This window comes from Mustela erminea, chromosome X (assembly GCF_009829155.1).
Source record: "Mustela erminea isolate mMusErm1 chromosome X, mMusErm1.Pri, whole genome shotgun sequence".
Classification (NCBI taxonomy): domain Eukaryota; kingdom Metazoa; phylum Chordata; class Mammalia; order Carnivora; family Mustelidae; genus Mustela; species Mustela erminea.
Window position 1 is genome coordinate 88994981 of NC_045635.1, and position 18923 is coordinate 89013903.

Here is an 18923-nt window from a genome sequence, read left to right on the forward strand (position 1 = left end):
TGTTTGGCTCAGAAAATATGTTCTGGGCTCCAGAAGTTCCAATCAAACCTCAGATAAGACCCTATTCCAATGAAAAAGCAGGACAAACTCCCCAAAACAGACAAACCAAAACTCTATACCATAAAATCAACATTTTTAGAGATATGACAAATTCTTCTGTTGCAGGCTTTTAAAATCCTAAATCATGGTGGGAGCACATTGGGGTAGGAGGTTCCCAACCCCAAATTAGTATAAGGAAAAAGGACAAGAAGACAAAAGAGGACTTTGATAACTGAGGAATAAGTCAGTCAACATCAGTGATCTCATCCCTCAGTGACCTTTGGGGAAATTTTATCGAGTTTCATTTCACTCATGCCTATAGTGAATTTGTTTAACCCAAATTCTAGTAGGGGAAGGTAACTAGTCTTATAGGAAGGAGGGTTGAAGTATGTATCAAATGCACTGCTGTTGAAAAAAAATGGGGTTCCTGGGGGGCTCAGTCTGTTAAGCCTCTGACTTGTGATTTCAGCCCAGCCATGAATCTCGAGCGTTATGAGACTGAGCGTGCTTGGGGAATTCCTGCTCAGCAGGGAGTTTGCTTGAGATTCTCTCTCTCCTTCTCTCCCCCACCCTCCATGTGTGCATCTCTCTCTCTCTCAAACAAATAAATCTTTAAAGAATAAAGAAGAAAACAAAAACAACCCCAAATCAGAATCATCTGGCACCCCCCACCCCCAGCCCAAGATAAACCAAGACTTAGTTATGGTTCCAACCAATCCCAGGAGTATGACCTTTCAATAGTCAATAGGAAATTTCCTGATCAGCACTATGTACACGATAAAAAACCTGCTGTTCCTTCTCCCACAAAAAGAAGCCAGCCTGGCCTAAAAGAATCCTTTCTTTTCTTTTGCTACCAACTTTTTGTCCCACTCTATAAATACCTTTCATTTTGTACAGCTTCTGGGAACATCTCTTAATTGCTAGATGGGATACTGCCCTAATCACTAATCACTTAATAAAGCCAATTAGATCTTCAAATTTACTCAGGAGAATTTTGGTTTTGAACAATGCATAGGAGTTGCTCTGATAGAAACCCACAAAAGAAAGAAGCTGGAGGCAGAAGTGTGGTATCCCCTGAAACAGCAGTTAGAAAGCACTTCTTTAAAACCGGCTCTGTGAAACCTAGGACACTCAGATCCTAGCCTACATACAGTGATATTACAACTAATTTACCTACACATGTAACAAAGCTAGCTTTGGATTTGTTAACGTGGACTTTTGTAGTAGAGAATTTATGTGTTCCCAAAACAGGAGAAAATCAATTGACCTAGGAGTAAGGACTTACACAGCTTTTTAAAAAGGGAACAACAATATCTCATTTTTGGTCAAGGAAGAAGGACAAAGCAAACTAGGTAATGCCTTTGATAAAGCAAATCGAGTGTGAACATGTTTCTTGGGCCAGGAGCTGTGCTTAATTACTAGAAAATAAAGTATAAAAGCAGCTTTTCACAACCACTTAGGAGTTCCCCCCTTTCAAAAAGACTTTATTTTGCCCCCAAAGCCATCAACAGAGAGGGACCTCACTTCCACAGTACAACTTAAGATTTTTCTCAAGCGTCTAAAATCCATTCTCACTGCAATGGGGATAGAAGTGAAAATCAGTAATTACTCCTTTGAGTGGCTGCCATTATGACAAGTACCAGGAAATCCATGTCAAACCTGATGAAGGTTTACCTCGCCTTAGAAAATCAACCTTTGATTTCTACTCTCCTAACTTCCATCAATGTAAGTCTGGACTTGTTACAACAACAATCATACCATGCCCAAAAGATTAACAAGTTCTAGTCCATATTTGCTTATTTCAATCAATGTAATATGTAACAAAATTCCAGTACAAACCAAACAGCGTGGATCATTCCTTATTGCAGAGGTTCTCAAACCTGGCTATTCATTAGAATTAGATGACAATTTAAAAATAAATATGTCCTATTAAAAAAAGAGACTTCAGAATCTACTGAAACAGAAGCTCCAAAATTTCAGGATGCTGTATGATTCTAACAATTTCCAAGTGATTTCTGATGAAACTGATACATCAACTGGCTTTGAGAAATATTTTCAACAACAAGAAAGAAATACCTTCTCAAAGAATATACAGTAGGGACACCTGGTTGGCTTAGTCAGTTAAGCATCCAGCTCTTGATTTCGCTTCAGGTCATGATCTCAGGATCGTGAGATGGAGCCCCATGTTGGGTTCCATGTGGAGCCTGCTTAAGGTTCTCTTTTTCCCTCTCCCTCTGCCCCTCCTCCCTGTTCTCTCTCTCTCTCTCTCTTTAAAAAAAAAAAAAGAACATACTGTAATAGGGTTTGTATTATAACACACATTTTTCAATTGGAAAAAAGAAAGTTTTTTGTTTCCCTATGCCAACTTAGAAATCTAATCCTGGAACGAGGAGGTCAGCTTCATGTAGTTGTAAGGATACTGTGAAGGTAGGTTTATATAAATCATATCCTACATTGGCCAGGCTCTTGGCAATCATCTGGGTGGTCACCTTCTTTTGGCGTAGAAAAATTTTCATTCGTGGCTTCATATACAGAATGCCACAAAATGCCTATGAAACAGTGAAGGGAAAATTATTATATGACATTGTCAGTTCTATTGACATTCTCATAAAACACTATTAGTGACTGAGATCTATTCCAGGCAAAGATCTCGCTTAGTTTCTATACCTTGTTATGTCAACTACTGCATGAAAATGCTAGTGACTACATCAGCTCTAGCAGAGACAGTGCAAAGGAATCCTAGCAGAGGGCTAAAAGTTTGTCATCTTTATCTAACTAAAGTGAGACCTTGTTCTACAATATTTTCATAATACAAGACATCTTACCTCTCATTGTTGAAGAAAAATCACTCTTACTCACCCGTAAAGAATACTCTGTTTCTGGCAGCTCACAGGTAACACCACCAGTCTCTTTTTCTTCTGTGCCAAAGTCTGATACCAGGATGTCATATTGATCTGTATCAAAGTCCAACTCAGACTTTCCATCTTTATTTCTGGGTAAAAGAGACAAGTACCAATCTAACAAATACTGGCTCCAAAGGACAAAAATGCACTAGGAACCCAAGAGAAAAGAAACAATATGAGCCAAAACTCAGACACCTATTTCTTTCCCTGACTATCAGTGCAAAGGAACTAAAAATTACTTGGTTTGAAGATCACACAATATTTAGAGGTATTCCCAGTCTAAACAAATTGACTATGTTTCATAGAAGTAGTGATGTCAGTACAGAAGAAAAGGAGAAAAAAAGGGGAAGGTAGAAATATCTGATCCGATAAATGGATGTCAGCTACCCTCATAGTGGGATCTTAAAATAGATCCCAACTTCTGGGTATTGCTGGGTAGGTCATTCAGCAGCATCTTCTCCAACTGAATAAATAGAGGAATGAATCAAAACCTCTTCTGATTTCAGCAATGGTTTAAGGACTAATGAAATATCAAGATTCCCCAGATCTAATCCTATTTCTTCGAGGGGAAAAAAAGGTTGCTATAGAAATAGCATGTATCTGCTAGTCCTCTGGAATATCATTTTCGAATTATCATTTAACTATAAAAGTACTCATATTCCTTTCATAACGGTCTTTCTTCTTCTCATCGTCTTTTTGGGCCACTTAGCTCTGATCCACTCCAAGACTCCGCATTAGATCACTAACAACTGTCAGGGTAAGAAGGCAAGACCCATCTTTGTTCCTGGGAAAAACGCAAAACAAATGATGGGCTATAGAGAAAACATATGTATCAGTTCCCCAAGTTTGTTCCATGGAATCATAGTTCCCCCAAATACTCTTAAATAAGAAACAAGTAATAAGGGTTGTATGACTGAATAAAATTGAGAAATAATTCCTGGCCCTCAGGGCCACCTCAAGCTCTATCAATAGCACCCCCCCCACCCCTCCCACACACACACTCCAGGCTCCAAAGGCTCAGAGCTGTGGTGTTGAAAATGTAGCTCCTTCTTCAGGGCTGGACCAGAGCCATTATGGTCTATATGAAGCCCACCTCACTATAATAGTATATTCTGAAATTTCCAGGATATTCCTGATTCTTGCTACCTCACTCCACTCTCACATACTCTGAGGAGGTTTCCTGTCCTCCCTGTTCCTCACCATTCACCATTCAAGGAAAAGGGGTCTGGAGAAATTATTTTTTTTGAAACTGGGAAATACCACATTCTATATTGCTCTCTTAAACATTTTCAATGCAGATTGAAATAACATTAGCATATGAAAGCCTCTGAGAAGTCCTGCAATAAAGTAACAAGGTAAATTTTGTTTAAGCCAGTTTCCTCTGTTACTTGACCATGAAAACTTTTATTCACATAACACCTAATACCATATAACTTCAAAACAATGTACAAAGAAAAAATTCTGCCTAATATGTCTGAGTCACTGGAAACACCACAGGAAAATGATCCTTTATAATATAAATTACATTACTTGAGATTTTTCCCAGTAGGACACAGAAGGATCTAAATTACCAATGTGTAAAACAAAAAACAAACAAAAAAACCTCCTTATGTTCTTCTTTTTAACTCAAAGTACTCTGTATAAACCAGCAAAGTTTTTATATCATTTTAGCCAGCTAAGAAATGAGGCAAAATACTTCACCTAAGGAGAAAAATAATGAATGTATCTGATACCCTGTTCTACTAAAGATACTGTTATCTCCTCTTTTATATAAAAGATCTCTAGATTTTTGTGGACACTGTTAAAGGTATTCCACTTGACAGAAGATTAAACAAATGACATATCCTAGAGTATTTCTAGATGGTTTTATTAGTTCTAAACGTATGATGTGAAGCCAGCCTCATTATAGTGCAAATTTATGTGCTTCAAAGATTTTCACACTTCTAATCTAGCTACTCTGAAAGCACAACTAAGAAGTTCTTATTTTAAAGATCATGTTGTTGTGCTTTGTTATTCTAATTTGTTTTTCTCATACTTCATCTCCATTGTCAAATACGTAAAATAACTATCATTATCTTATCTCCATGAATATAAGATACTCATAATGGATTCTGAAGATCTTAGAATAATGTCAACCTGTCTTGATTATTTGTGGCAACAGCCTCAGGATACGCATGTCTCTATTTTTTCAAGCTCCACATTTTACCAGTAAGAACCACTTTCTCAAACAGGAGCTGTGGTTCCAAGGAAATTAAGGAAAGCTATGAAATGAGACACAAATACGTATCAAATTTATCCACTCTGCTTTTCTTAAGAGATTTCTGAAAATGTCCTTCATCGTACTACTTCTGCTTACTTGAATCTATCATCCTTGAGATACTATACCTGCGGATGTTCCAAATGAGAACACGAGTGCCTTTTTTGCCTGGGATGGCATCAAACTGGGAAAGCAGGTCATTTTCACTGTTGAAAATTGAATAGTTCAAGATGGCTTCTAGGCTGGGCAAGGAATCCTCAGTAATAATCATTTTTTGTAAAACCAAATGCAGTCAAAGAAAAATTAATATCTTAAAAGGATGCTATCAATTAGTAAGATCTGCCTTTTGGGTTGTATCTTTAGACAAAATATAGACACACAGTCAGAAGCACGGGCAGTACTGCTACAGAAGGAAAGGGGGAAAATGGAGAAAGGCTGCAGGGACAAAACACCAAAGTCAGTTACCCCTGTAGACTACAGCTTCAAAGACACAGTGTAAACAAAGGCTATTTAAGAAACAGATCAAAGGCTGAATTTTTAGCCTCTTTGGAAGCAATGAGTTCAAACCTGGCTGCTGTGCTGCTTCCGTCAAGACAACCTGTGGTCTAACAGAAACAACAGCTTGTCTTAGGTGTAGGGAAACAAGCCATTCTTCCATCAGATAAGCTGGTGAATAGTATGTATTTCAAAACAATGGACATTTCAATACAATAAAAAACACATCTAAGCTTCTGTCAATGGCACATTTTAAAAGTATTTCATATGGTGAAATTCCAGGTTAATTTAAGACCCTTGAATAACTCTTTAAATATGAAAACTTTTGATACCAGGATTTGATCTAAAGACAAGAGCTTTCTATCATAATAGTCATATCAGGCCCATTTTAACCAACATTCACCATTTCCAGAAAGGATATTGTTTTGCTGGTTGAATGGAACAATTGGTACAATAACTGCCTGGGCCTGGACACATTCCAGATAGGTCTGTGACAGGAGTCCAACAGTGAGAGTACCCCCATTCTTGGTGAAGACGAGAGCATCCTTTCCTAGCCGCATGGAACCTGACTTGAAACCATTACCAAAGACCCCGATGGGACACTGGCTCTTCTTTATTACTTTATCTGTAAAGCCAAAGCTGTAATTAAACAAGAAAAAAAGAAATCAGAAAAAAAAAGAAACCAGAAAGGTAAAAAGCATCCTAAGACAGGCTGACAGGCAGAATGGCTTATGAATAAAACACACTTATAAAAAGTCACTCCTTCTTTTTTCCTTTTGGTACCTCTGGGCAAAACTATTAAGCAAAAACCATAGGAAGTTACTATGATGTAACAGCCCGGATTCTCCTATGTAGCTGGTGTGTGTACACACAGTCATACTTGACAAATATCAAGATGGCCTACTTCTTGCTGTCTAACAGAACTGGAGGAGGCGGTGGGCAGCTGCCTTTCTTATCTAGACACAATGGTTCTGACTGCTAATAGTGAAGTTAGGGTAGGGTGAAAAGGGCGGTTAGCTCAGAGTGTGCCCAAGTGCGGGTCACAAAAGGAACTGATAGCAATGCTGGTCAGAAGTATTAGATCTAGATAACCCTCTAGAATCTGAAAAGCCAGGGGCTATATATCTTAACAATTTCAACCCTCCACCAAAAGGATAACCCTTCCAATTCTTAACCTCTGCTCCATCTGCTGGGACGGTTCATTGGAATGTGGCCAAGGGATAAAAATAGGTAGGTCCACCACTGAGTATCAGCAGGCAGCTGCAGAATGAGGTCTCTCTTGTTGTATTTGGGACTTACACTGTGTCACCTCAACAATGTCTGCAGCCAGATCCTTTCCCTTGTTTAGAGACCTCATTCAAACACAAAACAGAATAACAGAACCAAAAAAAAAAAGAAAAGAAAATATGAAAAATACGAAATCCAGAAAATGATGACTGACTTCCTCACGGTCTTCTCTCAACATAAATAAAACTAATTTTAAGGACTGTTTCTCTCCAGACAAAGTGTACAATGTCATACACTATCACTTGTTCAATAAATATTTACTGAGTCTCTACTATGTGCTGCGTATTGTACTCAGCACTGGAGACACAACTGTTAATAACAACAGAAAAAGATGTGATTCTTGCCTTCATGGTTTACAATCTAAGGGAGAATTTCATGTATTACAGATTAGATGCTTCTCCAATATCAATAAAACAGAAAGTCTATCTGGCACAGCTGAGTGGCTTGGCCTCGGCTCTTTGGAGAAGGTCTGAGATGCCTGGTTTCTACTTCCTGAAGGCTGTGGCTTACGCTTACTCCCTAAGAAAAAAGGACCACCTTTAAATTTTCCATTAAAAGTGCTACACAATAAAACCATTATGTCCTTCTAGACACTTCCTAGGAGCTTTGTACATCCTAAATAAGTCTAACCACAGTAAAAGGTAATTTCTAGGGCAGCAGTTCCTTGGAAAATACCAAAAGATCATTGAGTTTCTGCCATCTATGGGCCTCAGTAACCCAGGAAATAAACTTATGGAAGCTGGTGAAATTCAGGCATTCCTAATCCTCTTGTGTAAGAAGTGCCTAAAAAAGATGGAGTCATTAGGAAGATTAAATTATATGCTATCTGAACAGTATATTTTAAATTATAAAGTAGCATTTAAACCTTAATTTTAAACTAACTCTAGAAGTCATTCTGAGACTATCCTGGGCTTTCCTTTCCCTCTACATCAGATCAAATGCTGAATCTGAAACTCAGGGCTCCTCATAAACAGTAATCCCATAAATACAGAAATCCAATGAAAACAAAATTAAGAAGGAAAAGTCTATCATTAAATTCCTTTAAACTCCACAATGAATTTTCTTTAGCTTTTGGGGATAGTGTGAGGTAGCTAGTCTAAATGTCCAGCTGCCTTTCTCCACGAGAAATAAATCTATATGGTTATGTGGACTTAAACCACCTCTAGTGCCACACAAGCTTCAATTTGGTGCTTAAGGGAAAGTGGTGAAAACAGGAAGAATCTATTCAATCCCCTTAAGTTCCCAGCCATTCCTGACTCTCCTGCCATCTAACCCCTCTTCTTCCTTTTATAAGAAGTATAAATCCTCCTGGTGTTATTTATTTGGAGAGACGTGATGACTATATTAGGCTGAGAAGACAAGTAATAGCTCAGGGTCAGAACCAGAAATGAAAAAGGATAAGAAAAATAAGAAGGGAGGAGCCGGAAGTTCTAGATTTTGTTGTTGTTATGTTCCAGTTAACCTATCACATCCATGTGTTCTTTTATTTCATCTACATTCCCATGTTAGGTATTCCATTTAACTCAAAACTGTGGAACGGATGCCAGATCCCAGTCAAACAAAAGCCCTCACAATGAAGAACAGAATCGTATGGATGCATTTTATATAGTTTTGTGTAGCTCACTAATTTTCCAGAGATCTCTTGGCTTAGACAGGTGGCTTCCCTAAGGTAAATCCTGTTCTATCATTTCATGTAAGAGACGGCAGTCTTTATACACCGGGGGAGGAAGGCTGAATACCAACTCTCTGAGTGGAGTTTGGGGAGACAGCAGCTTGCTCCCGAGATCCTTAAAATGTCAAGATTCTAGAATCTAAGGAGATCAATTTAAATTGGGACTCTGACCAATGAAACATACCTCAGTGAACCTGTGGACACAGGAGGGCAGGCAGTGCTGTTTCCTAGATATACTGGTGATGTAATATGGAACGTAAAACGGTGGAACACTGCTAAACACAGTTATTCTCTGGCTGTTGTTTTAGAAGAACAGACCTACTAGGAAATGCACTTCTGAGCAGAGGTGGCAAATACCTTTATTCCAAGGATCTGTGGCTCTTTTTTTTTTAAATTAATTTTTTATTTTTTATAAACATATATTTTTTTCCCCAGGGGTACAGGTCTGTGAATCACCAGGTTTACACACTTCACAGCACTCATCAAAGCACATACCCTCCCCAATGTCCATAATCCCACCCCCTTCTCCCAAACCCCCTCCCCCCAGCAACCATCCCAGACCTTTGAAAGAGGTTTTCTACCTTGTGGAAAAAGGCAGCTGGACATTTAGACTAGCTGCCTCACACTATCCCCAAAAGCTAAAGAGAACTCATTGTGGACTTTGAAGGAATTTAATGATAGGCTTTTCCTTCTTAATTTGATTTTCATTGGGATTCTGTATTTATGGGAGAAACTTGCTGCAGTTAGAGAACTTTTTTTACTAGCCTGGAAATAGGAAGAGTAGCATGAAAGGTTGGAAAATGTGGATAGGGTTATTACAAATGTTTTTGGTGAAGTAGAATTTCAGTGGGCTTAGTCATTTTGCATAATTACCTCTATAATTATACAAAAGTAATACCTCCCTAACCAAATCCAGAAAAATGAACATACTTAATTTTCAAGGCTACCACTAAAGTTCAATTATTTATAATGAAATTATGGTAACTGGAATCCATGGTCAGGAGTTAGGATTGGACTAAATGAACTTTTAAATAAATGGGACCTTCTAGCTCATTCAAATTTGTTTTAAGATATGACCATAAATAAAATCTGGTATATATACTATACATTAATCCAGGACTCATTAAAAATTCTCTAAAATTAATTTTGCAGTATGAAGAACAATTGCCCAGCTCAAATTAGTGGTAAAGATACTTGGTATGATAATGCCAAAAAACACTACAGCTAAGTAATTTTCTGCCTGGTTTGGCTATTTTGTTCTTTGGGGAGGGAACAAAATTACAAACACATAATACTCATCCTTTGTATTTCAATTCAAATGCCCCGTCTTCGGGGGATCTTTTTTTGACTCCCTAGACTAGGATAGATCCCTTCACTATATACTCTCATAGAAACTGTCTTTCTTCATAGCACTTGCCACTAAGTGAGATAACCTATTTAGTTGTATTACTAGTCAATTCTATTCTGTCCTTCTCACTAAACCGTCAGCCCCTTGAGAGCAGGGATCTCTATCTGGTTTACCACTTTATCTCCAGTGACTGTCACACAGGTGCTCAGTAAAAATTTCTTGAATGAATCAGGAACAAAAACTGTTGTGATTATTTTGAAACCATCCTCCTCCTTTCTCTTGCCTTGTTTCAAGGATGTAGTTACACAGAACAAATGGAAGGCACGAAGAGTGGCTGGGCCCACTATCAGACACCCATGTCACTGGGACAAAGTGTGGTGGGAAGGATTTACTAAAGAAATAAATGATTTTAGGGGAAAAATAAATATATACCTAATTAGACATACCAATATTTTGGTTCCACCTAAAATTTTATTTTTTAATATAAAACACCAACTCGAAGAGCTAAAAACAATGCTATAAATTAAAAGACAGGGCCAATTCCATACCTTCACCAACATACTGGCCACATCCCTATCTCACCTCTAGAAGATTTCCTCAAACATTCTTCTAATCATGAGGGTCTGAGACACAAGGTACACAGACTGCTGAATGGTAAAACATAATAATTTCATTGGTTAATGCCCAAATTTCATTTCCTTTCTTTGATGGATCAGATGGATTTCCCTATTAACAGGGTTACAGAATTAGAATACCTTGAAAGAGAACTACAACCAAATGAAAGTTTTCCATTTTTATAGTTTGGAGCCCTCTCCCTCCTCCACAGAACCCCTCTTCCATTGTTACTCATACTTCACACACTAGTTCAGGAAGCCACGTGGAGAGTAATTAACCTCATCTGCTAAAAAAAAGAAGAGAGAAGGACTTGAGGAAGCACTCATCTTTTACTGAGTGATATGTGAAGATAATCAAGTACAAACTAACACTCTCAACTACAAACGTTTTTAAAGTAATTAAATGAACTGAGAGTGGCAAAAGAAATCTCTATCACCAGCTTCAGCAGTTAAAAGAGAAAATTCCTGAATTTTGCCTCCTACTGCAAAACCTTTCAAAGATTATGTGTATGAATGTCTTCTATTTATCTTTCATGGGCCTTTATTATACCCAGGCATATTCATGGTCCTAACGCACATATCATCCCGACTGCAATACTTCTGATCAAAGAATGAGTTCAGGCTAATAAAATTAGGAGGTGGTCTCAGGTCAGTGAAGGCCTTCAGGTCTTTACACTTGCTATTCTCTGCCTGAACTCTCAACCCCTTGCCCCTTGCTCCTTTACCTCGTTAAATTCTACTACTCACCCTCGGATATCTGTTTAAGTATCACTTCCTCTAAGAGGCTTTGACTGACTTCCTGGATCAGATTTCGTTCCCCTGCTGGTCTATCCCATGGCAACCTATGCTTTTCTAGTGTGCTTACCATTTTTTTATGATTACTGCTCACTGTCAGACTTGCCAACTAAACTGTAAGTTCTATGAGGGCAAGAAGAGTGTCTACTGCATCACCAGTGCCCTGACACATAATATATGCACAATAAATATTTGCTGAGTGAATAAAGGGAAAGGGAAATACTAAAGAAAATTATGAAGCCCTAGGTAGAGTTCGTGAACTCAAGACAAGAGAACAAGAAAGAAGACATTTTTACCTGAGCATTCGGTGTAGTTTATGAGGTGTCATTCCACATCCATCATCAGTAAAGGTCAAACAAGATTTATTCTTGACCTCCTCAACATCTATAAAGACCGTCCTGGCAGATACATCTGGATCTACAGCATTATCTGCAAAAGGTAGAAATCTGTGATATTAGATCCCCTTTTCTCATATTTCAGTAAAATCTCTAGTTCAGTGCCCCAAGACAAAGAAACTGGCCTTTATTCCCTTCAGGTGGATATCCCCAAAGGTGGGTGGGGAGCTCTGATGGTAGTGTACTTACTGGGTTATTAGGAACAATAGGTAATGATGGCAGATGGGAGTTATAAAGCTGATTTCTAGATTTTATATAATGACTGAGCAGCAACCTGCCTTTCTCCCTTCATATTTCAGGGTCTGTGGGAAAAATAACTCCTCTACACAAAGCATTTTGCTCCATTTTCATCTTATTACTTCTTTCTAGTCTTTCAGCCACTTCACTGCTCTTAAACACATACAGGAGAGGGGGCGCTATGGAGAAGAGTTAAATCTGCAAGTTTGGTGCACACTGCACACATCGCAGTGCATCTGTAAACATTTTCTTTTCTTTTTTCCTACATCACCTTCTCTGTTAAAGAACACAGACATTATCACCATACCTGTTTGTGGCCTAAGAGGCACTGAGTTAGCAGTTCAAACCGAAACATTTAGTTGGTGGTGGTGGGGGGGGGGTGTCCCAGTAAATGCTAATAAGCATGCTTACAGAGAGGGCGGGATTCTACCTAAGTACACTGTCATAGTCTTAAAGGTGACACTGTCCCCCCTCATTAAATAGAGAAGGTGGGATCAAAGCAGAAAAAGAAAAAAAAAAAACCTGTAGGTAAAGTTACATGATTCCTCCTGAGTTCCATCTTCATAACGGGCTTCATCACTCTGAAGTCACCAGATAGAACCAATTCTAACATCTGGGCAAAGCTCACAACTGTCCGGGGGTACCAATGTCTAGTAGCCACATCTTTGTGCTCCAGACTCGAGGTCACACAAGTGTCAGTCACGGACACATGGACGGCAACAGCCTCATCAGGACTTGCTGGCCCGAATGAGAGGGCAGTTTGAACCACATGTCAGATGGGTTCCCTGAGCACTCCTGTCCCTACTAGCTCTTTAATCAGACAGAGACCTTCACTTTCACCCCCTTTCCCTTCCTCTGGCATCCTAGACTACCTTACTGATACCACATGGCTGGGCTGAGAGAGCACGAGGTGGGGTTCTGGCTATGTACTTGTCCCGCCGCCACTGTACAAATCATGGTATTTCTCCACTGGGAACACCCCTTACAAGCAAGAGAAATATTACTCACATTCAAAATATAATCCGCATTTTCAGTTACAACTACTTGGGAAGTGTGGAATGTCCAGCAATGAAAATAAGACATGGACTGATTTCAAGGGCCATAGTGGTGTTGCCCGTGTCCATTGATAAAATCCTCACTGACTGTAAGCCAAACAAGTCTTAACAGCAGTAAACCATTCCCAAGAGCCCCAAAAGGGAATTAAGAGGTCTGAGAGGGTCGATCTTTAAGAACTAGGTGGGGCCAAAGCCCTGTATCATGTGGCAAATCAAGTGGGCCAACTTTTTTGGCAGGAATTATAAGTTTGACATGCAATAGTGGCTTTATCACAAATATAGTCTTTTACTTTGTGTGAGAGGCAGGTTTTGTTTTTTTTTTTCCCCTCAAACTAACAGAAGGATTCAGCACTGTGAAGCTGCCTGCATTGTTTTAAGAAACCACTTGGCAAACAGGCCCTGAATTGTTTAAGGACTTATCAATCACTCTTGCTGGCAGAAAGCTAGGGCCATTGAGACTGATACCTTTACCTTGTCAATGGCCAGGGCGTCATTTCTGTTTTGAAAACTGAACACAGGAGGAAGTCCTTCTAACATTTTATGGACATTCACAACTCAAACACATCACACATGTCCATCCCGATTCTAAGTGTATGTAACTGTGCAGTCAATGAATCAGCTCACGCCTCTTACAAAATCACTTTTCATTCTTTCCTGTTTACTGCAAATTTTGCCCAAATGTTATTAGATGCTTTTTTTTAATGGAAACATACCAGAGAGTTTTAACACAGGCACTCCCGGAGTTACAAGGTAGCTGCAAAGAAGCAGCTAGGCATTTTATCTCCTTGGCTAGAGGCTGCTGGAGTGAGGGGAGGGGAGCACCCCAGCCACCAGGGTCAGCTGGAGCAGCATGGAATGAGACAGTAGCCAGCAGCAGCAAGCCCAGCTTTACACTTATTTTCAGTTTGAAGTGACCTTTCCCTTGGCCTCAGCAAATGAAATTATAATAATAACAAGGTCAGCCTCCACAAATGAATGTATAATAATAAGGCCCCAATCTGGTAGCTGGTTTTGATCCTCTCTATTGCTGCTTAACCTTCCAAAATTGTATCAACATGTAACACATGCTATCCCAGCCTACCCAGCCTACAAACAGGTAGGACAGGCAGAGAACCCTGGAGAACCCCTGCTCCTCTCCCCCTGCCCACCTTTTAGGCCAGAGCTGCACTACCACATCCTGGGATGTCTTTATCCTCCTAACCTGGCCTACACAATCTCACGTGCTACCAGATCCCAAGGAGTCTTTTTTTTTTTTTTAAGGATTTTATTTATTTGACAGAGAGAGAGAGACAGCAAGAGAGGGAACACAAGCAGGGGAAGCAGGAGAGGCAGAAGCAGGTTTTACACTAAGCGGGGAGCCCAATGGGGGGCTCCATCCCAGGACCGAGATCATGCTGAGCTGAAGGCAGACACTTAACGACTGAGCCACCCAGGCCTCCTACCAAGGAGTCTTCTCTCTCCTAAATCGGCCCACACTACCTGGAGTGTGAAGACCCTATCTCTGCCTCCCCTTACTCCCTGCCCCCACCCGACTTAGGCAAGAACATGAGAAACCAGATCCCAGGGAATCTATCTTATCCCTTGGCCTGGTCCACCTAACCCCTGATCTTCTAAGAAAGCATTCTAAGTGAATGAAGCCTCAGAGCTCATCAGAACCTGAGCCCCAATGAGAAATTGTCCCATGACAGCCTCCCTGTACAGACAGGACAGCAAGTGGGAGGTAGCTTTGAGGTAGCACTTTACAAGCCCCCCATCCTTTCCTGTTCCAGGAAGACAGCCTGTGTGGATTCCTGCAAGGCTGCCAGGGCCAAGCTGCTGCCCCAAAGACATCCTGCAGGTAACTAAAAGCATTCTTGTCTAAAATTACGGTCATCACCTTCCAACACAAACCAATCTTTCCTCCTGTCCGCCCCCTCCCCCCCCACACACACCCCATAGCGCCAGCATTCAAATGACCACAAGTTTGAAATTCAAAAATCATTTTTTATCCCTCACTCTCTCTTACCCTATGCATCCCTAAGCTCTCACACATCTAGCTTTTTCTACTCCCCCGTCACTTTCTTAGTTTACAGCATTTATTCCCTCTCATCTAGATTATCACATTAACCTCCAAATCAGTCTTTCAAAATCATGGTCTCTCTCTTTTGCAATCCATCTTTTACACTGAAGCCCAGCTCTGATCAGGACTTTTCCCTGCTCAGAAAACTTCAGACTTAAATAGTTGGGCCTCCTAGTCACATCCTGGCCCCAGGTACCTTTCTAACCTCAAGACCTACTTGGTACTTGGGATTAAAGAGACCCACGCTTGAGTCCTAGACCTGCCACTTACTAAACATGTAATCTTGGAAAAGTCAGTTAAATTCCTTGAGCCTCCATATCTTGATCTGCAGGACAAGAATAATAATGACAATAATAATATTAATTATAATAATGCCATATAATAATACCTCAAAGAGTAAAGTTAAAAATGTACTTGTGATGGCACTTTATAAGCTCTCTAAGGACCTACAGTTGTAACTACTTTGTAAAATCCACACTCTAATGAAACTCAACGACTCCACTCTTCATGCCTTTGTTCATGCAGTTGTTTCTTTTGCCTGGAATGCCCTCCCCTCCCCACACCCGTATCCACATGTCCCAATCCTTCAAATCTCAGCTCAAATGTCACCTCCTCTACAAAGCCTTTCCTAAACCCCCTCTTCCTGGTAAGCTGGAAGTCATCCCTCCTTCCTCTGAACTCCCACAGCACTCGATATGTAGATCTTTGCTGATATACCACTTTCCATTTTGCTGTTATACAAAGCATAAACCTTCTGTACGAGTTTCCTCCCCCCCACTAGAAAAGTGAGTCTATGTTGTTTTCATTTTTGTTCCTACCATGGTGGCCTTGCCCACAGTGAATGCTCCATAAATATTCACTGAATGAATGATTCACTACAAAATTAATGCGTAAATGGAGGAGAAAAAAAAATCGAGGGAAAACCTAAAATGAAAACTGTGGGTTACCAGTTAACCCTTTGCTCTCCTTTTCTTTCTACTGTTAATATTACCACAAATAGCTGTGATTTGTTTTTAAAATCTGTGTTTCTCTATGCATGTGTGCAGGCATGTGTGTCTACATAAATAATACACACACAAAGTCATCTTGGGCCCAGCTTAAGGATTTAATGCTTGGGACAAAAATAATATAGTATAGTCAAAATTACAAACAGAACAAACTCTTCAAGTCACCTCTAAAGTTTAGTATGCACAGTGCAGCTGTGCGGGAGTAACACAACAACTTCTCCCATTTCCCCCAAGTAAATTATTATTTTTCCGTCTTTTTTCTTTTTGGTGAGTTACCCACTCAGAGGTCTGGTTCCACCCTGCAGAGTTTCGCTCAAAGCATGGTGCAAACCCTTAATGATACAGTCCTTGTTCTTTAGGACTCAAAGTGTGTCGAAGTCACTTTTTTTCTTTCTTGCACCTTCAAAAGAACAGTCATACACGATGTAAGCATTCTTGTGATAGTCAATCTAACCATCAAAGTTCTCTGTCACCCTTCCCAATACCTCTTCTGACCCTTCTGCTGCCCGCTGACTTCGTGCTCAAGGCAACTCACACGGAATTGCTTCAGTCGGGGCTGAGGCTCATCTGGAGAGCTTGAAAACCACTCTTCAAGATTTTGTTCGCTGCTACCTCGTCCTGTAACCGTCTCTCCCTTCTTTCCATGTCTGAAACATTTACAATGTGCTCTCTGTGCTGCATTTTGTCCGGGAATGCCTTTCTTCTTTGCTTTCCACACAGTATTTAGCACACTACTGCAAAAGCTGGTGTACTTGGCTTCAAGGGATCAACTGAAAATGCTTTAAAAGCAAACATCGGTGGAGCGAGAGGTTAAGTGCTCAGTATTCATTCCAGCGGTGTGAGGGCGCTCGTGGACCACGAACCCAGCCCTCCGCGGTCGCAGAGAGCCAAATGCACTCGTGTCATCTCTTAAAAGATGTCCCATCATTCCCAGACTCTCTGGTCCCAAAAGTTAAGAACTCCGTTTTCCAGACCTTTCCTGAGGACCCTTCCGGGTCCTCCATAATGCCCCTCTGCTAACTTGGCGCCCTCCATCGGTCGCCAGTCCCTGCGGAGCCCAGCGGCCTCGGGCCCCCATATTTTTATGCATCTCCTTTTGATTATTAACTCAGCTATCCTTAAGTGCCCAGAACATCACGATCCAGAGAGAAAAACCACACGGGCGTCCTAACTCTTCGGACACACCTTGTTTCCTCAGCTTTGTCCGCGGTACCTCTTCCCCCTTGGCCGGAGAGCAGTCCCCCTCCTCCGCCTGCGGAGCCGGGGCCGGTCCCAACTCCCCCACCCCAGCCCCGGCCAGCCCCGCGCGGCTCGGCGCATTCCTCTCGCGTCCGCAGCACCACGTTGGCACCACTGCCTCGGGCGATCGCGGCCAAGCCCGCCCTCGCCACTCACCTAGCAGCTCCGCGATGGCACTGAAGGGTCGCGTGTGGCTGCTGGAGTTGCTCTGGAGGTAGCGGGGGCTCATCTGGGGGCGAGAGAAGGTCCCGTCCCGCGTGAGGCCTCGGCCCGCCAGGCCCTCCCCGCGCGCCCCCCACAGCCCCGGGGCCCGCGCGCGCGTCCGCCCCCTCGGGCCCCCGACCTACCGTGCTCAGGCGAATCCCAAAGGCCTGTGGGCCGCCGCCGGGCCGAGCCAGCCCGCTGCCCGGCGCGCCAGGGCCAGCGGGGGCCCCTCGATACAGGAGCATTTTTTTGGCCGCCACGATACTCGCTTGCTGCCGCCGGACTCCTCGCCCGGCCGTCCCGGACTGGCCCTCGCTCGCTCTCCCTCGCAGCTGGCGGCGGCCGTCCGGGACTGGCCCTCCCTCGCTCCCACCCGCAGCTGGCGGGGGCGGGGCGCGCTCCAGCCACCTGTCCCGGGCGGGAGGGGTGAGGCCGGCAGAGCCGAGCGGCGGCCCCGCCCTGTCAGCACCTCTCCCGACCCGCCGACTGCCTGTCGGGGCGGCCTCGGGGCCGTACAGAAATATGGCGACCTCCTGACAGCCGCTCCTTGATCCCCGCCCCTAATTAATTCTTGGTGTTTGCCATAGGCCAGGCCGCCGAGCGGGAAAGCGCGGGTGGGGGTAGGGGGGCGGGTGTGTGGGGAGGGGCGGGAATGAGGCTGGAGGAGGGAGAGGGTGTAGGGATTTCTGGAACGGAGTCCCAGTACGGCTGCATGACTAACGGGCAGGATAAGACAAGTCTCACAAGTTCGAAAAACTACAGTTTTGCTATCTGGGAAGATAGCAGTCTTGCGTGATGGGAAAGCATTCTGACTATGCTGGCTCCAGTGCCTCCAGAAGTACCCAGAACTTTCTGGAAGGCAATTGGGAAATCATCTTCAAAGCTTTGCTGGTGTACAGGGAGGCTGTTTATGAGAGAAAACATTGGAATGCACTTACATGCCCCCTAATGCGGGATTGGTTAAGTTATTGAGTATTCATGAAATGGAATACTATGCGGTTCTTAAAGGCCATGTTTGTAGATGAATATTTATTGATGTGGAAAATATTCATGAAGGAATTGAAGAAACAAGAAATTACAACATGTGCAATGTGATATCTCTTTTATTGGAAAAACAAGTCTCTATATATGCATATATATTCACACATACATAATACATATGCATGCATATACACATACACACACAATGAGAAACACTTGACATGATGTATTCCAGGATATCTCCAGGTCTGGAACTATACATTTGTTTCTTATTTTTTTTTATTTGTATTTTCCAATTTTTGTGCTATTATACCTACACTCTTTGATTATAGAAAA

The 18923-nt window shown here is 41.8% G+C and overlaps 1 protein-coding gene across 4 annotated transcripts in view; it reads right to left on the bottom strand.

Moving 5' to 3' along the window:
• The window catches only part of MORC4 (MORC family CW-type zinc finger 4), a 51809-nt gene extending 33659 nt beyond the window's left edge, over positions 1–18150 (bottom strand). For 2 of the 4 annotated variants that reach the window (XM_032330636.1, XM_032330638.1), the window contains exons 1-7: positions 17750–18150; positions 17559–17631; positions 11707–11839; positions 6116–6333; positions 5328–5475; positions 2899–3031; positions 2460–2588 (exon numbers count right to left, since the gene is read on the bottom strand). In XM_032330636.1, coding sequence (XP_032186527.1) covers positions 2460–2588; positions 2899–3031; positions 5328–5475; positions 6116–6333; positions 11707–11839; positions 17559–17631; positions 17750–17851 — 936 coding nt within the window. In that variant the 5' untranslated portion in view covers positions 17852–18150. Of the gene's footprint in view, positions 1–2459; positions 2589–2898; positions 3032–5327; positions 5476–6115; positions 6334–11706; positions 11840–12564; positions 14343–17558; positions 17632–17749 lie in introns of those variants that run through there. The other 2 variants (XM_032330639.1, XM_032330637.1) reach the window with 2 other exon arrangements.
• Positions 18151–18923: the final 773 nt, after the last annotated feature.